At 55.2% G+C, this 1,403-nt stretch overlaps 1 protein-coding gene across 1 annotated transcript; it reads left to right on the top strand.

The window, feature by feature from the left end:
• The first annotated feature begins 245 nt into the window (after positions 1-245).
• On the top strand, positions 246-725 carry LOC134801732 (uncharacterized). Its single transcript, XM_063774326.1, has one exon. It carries the CDS (start codon positions 246-248, stop codon positions 723-725), a length of 480 nt encoding a protein of 159 aa, XP_063630396.1.
• Positions 726-1,403: the final 678 nt, after the last annotated feature.

The raw sequence follows: 1,403 nt of genomic DNA, 5'->3' as shown, positions 1-1,403 counted from the left end.
AAAATAAGTGTAAGCACCTGCTTGAGTTTTTGGTTAAGATTTAGATTGGTTAATTTAGTAACTTTAATTGTCCGTGGGTTTCCTCTGGGCAAAGCCCCAGCCGGGCAAGGAATACTCACCGTGACAAGGTACGGGTGTCTAGGCCAACTAAAACCGTTGACATTCGCGTCACTGGCTTGGACGAGTCGGTGTCCGCAGAAGAGGTGGTCGCGGCGGTGACACGAACTGGAGAATGTACCGTTGACATGGTGAAGGCCGGAGAAATACGCCAGGGTTTCTCAGGGCTCGGAACAGTGTGGGTTCAATGTCCCATCGCGGCTGCAAAGAAGATAGTGACTGGGGGTCGCCTACTAGTAGGATGGGTCTCTGCGCAAGTGAAGCTGCTAGAGAAGAGGCCTTTACGATGCTTCCGGTGCTTTAGAAATGGGCATGTAAGGGCGCAATGTCAGGCGGAAACGAACCGATCTGAAAGCTGTTTCCAGTGTGGCAAAGAGGGTCACAAAGCGGCACAATGCACTGCCGCGCCACACTGTGCCGAGTGTGCGGCAGCCGGCAAGCCGTCGGAGCACAGAATAAGCAGCAAGGCGTGCACTGCGCCCAAAACTGCCGGAAAAAGTAGGAAGACCAAAGCTGCTGATGGCCCCCAGGCCCCCTCGCAGCCGGTCAAGTCGCCCGCCATGGAACAGGTCGTGACGGAGGCGGTTCAAAATATGGCCGTCGATTAAATGGCGACCATTGAATTTTTACAGGGGAACCTCAACCACGATGCCAAGGCCCAGGACCTCTTCCACCAGAGCATGGCACAGTGGTCGATCAACATTGCGATAGTAGCGGAGCCCTATAAAGTCCCCGACAGAATCGACTGGGCCGGGGATCTGGACGGAACCGTGGCCATAGCTACGCGGAGCGCTGCCGGCTCCAATCCATTCAAGAGCGTTATAAAAGGTCACGGCTGCGTCGCAGCGGTCTGTGGGGATTTGGCGGTAGTCGGAGTATACTTCTCTCCAAACAAAACTCTGGCTGAATTTGAGAGCTTTCTTGTTGAGGTCGGTGCTCTTGTTGGTCGGCTGCATCCCACCCCGGTCATCGTGGCTGGCGATTTTAACGCAAAACATGCAGCGTGGGGATCCCCAGTGACGGATCCACGGGGACGTACTATTTTGGAGTGGGCAATTGCCGCCAACCTGGCAGTAGCAAATAAAGGAACGGCAAACACGTGCGTGCGCCAAGGGGGTGGCTCTATTGTAGACATCACGTTTACGAACGCCGCACTGGCACGCCGTGTTCAGGGATGGGAGGTCCTGGTGGATGTCGAGACTCTGTCAGATCACCGTTACATCCGGTTCGGTGTCTCTGCACTCCCTAGGCTCTCTCTCCCAAGACGGAATGACCCGGTCGAAAAC

This window comes from Cydia splendana, chromosome 23 (assembly GCF_910591565.1).
Source record: "Cydia splendana chromosome 23, ilCydSple1.2, whole genome shotgun sequence".
Lineage (NCBI taxonomy): Eukaryota > Metazoa > Arthropoda > Insecta > Lepidoptera > Tortricidae > Cydia > Cydia splendana.
This window is presented reverse-complemented; position numbering and strand designations above follow the sequence as displayed.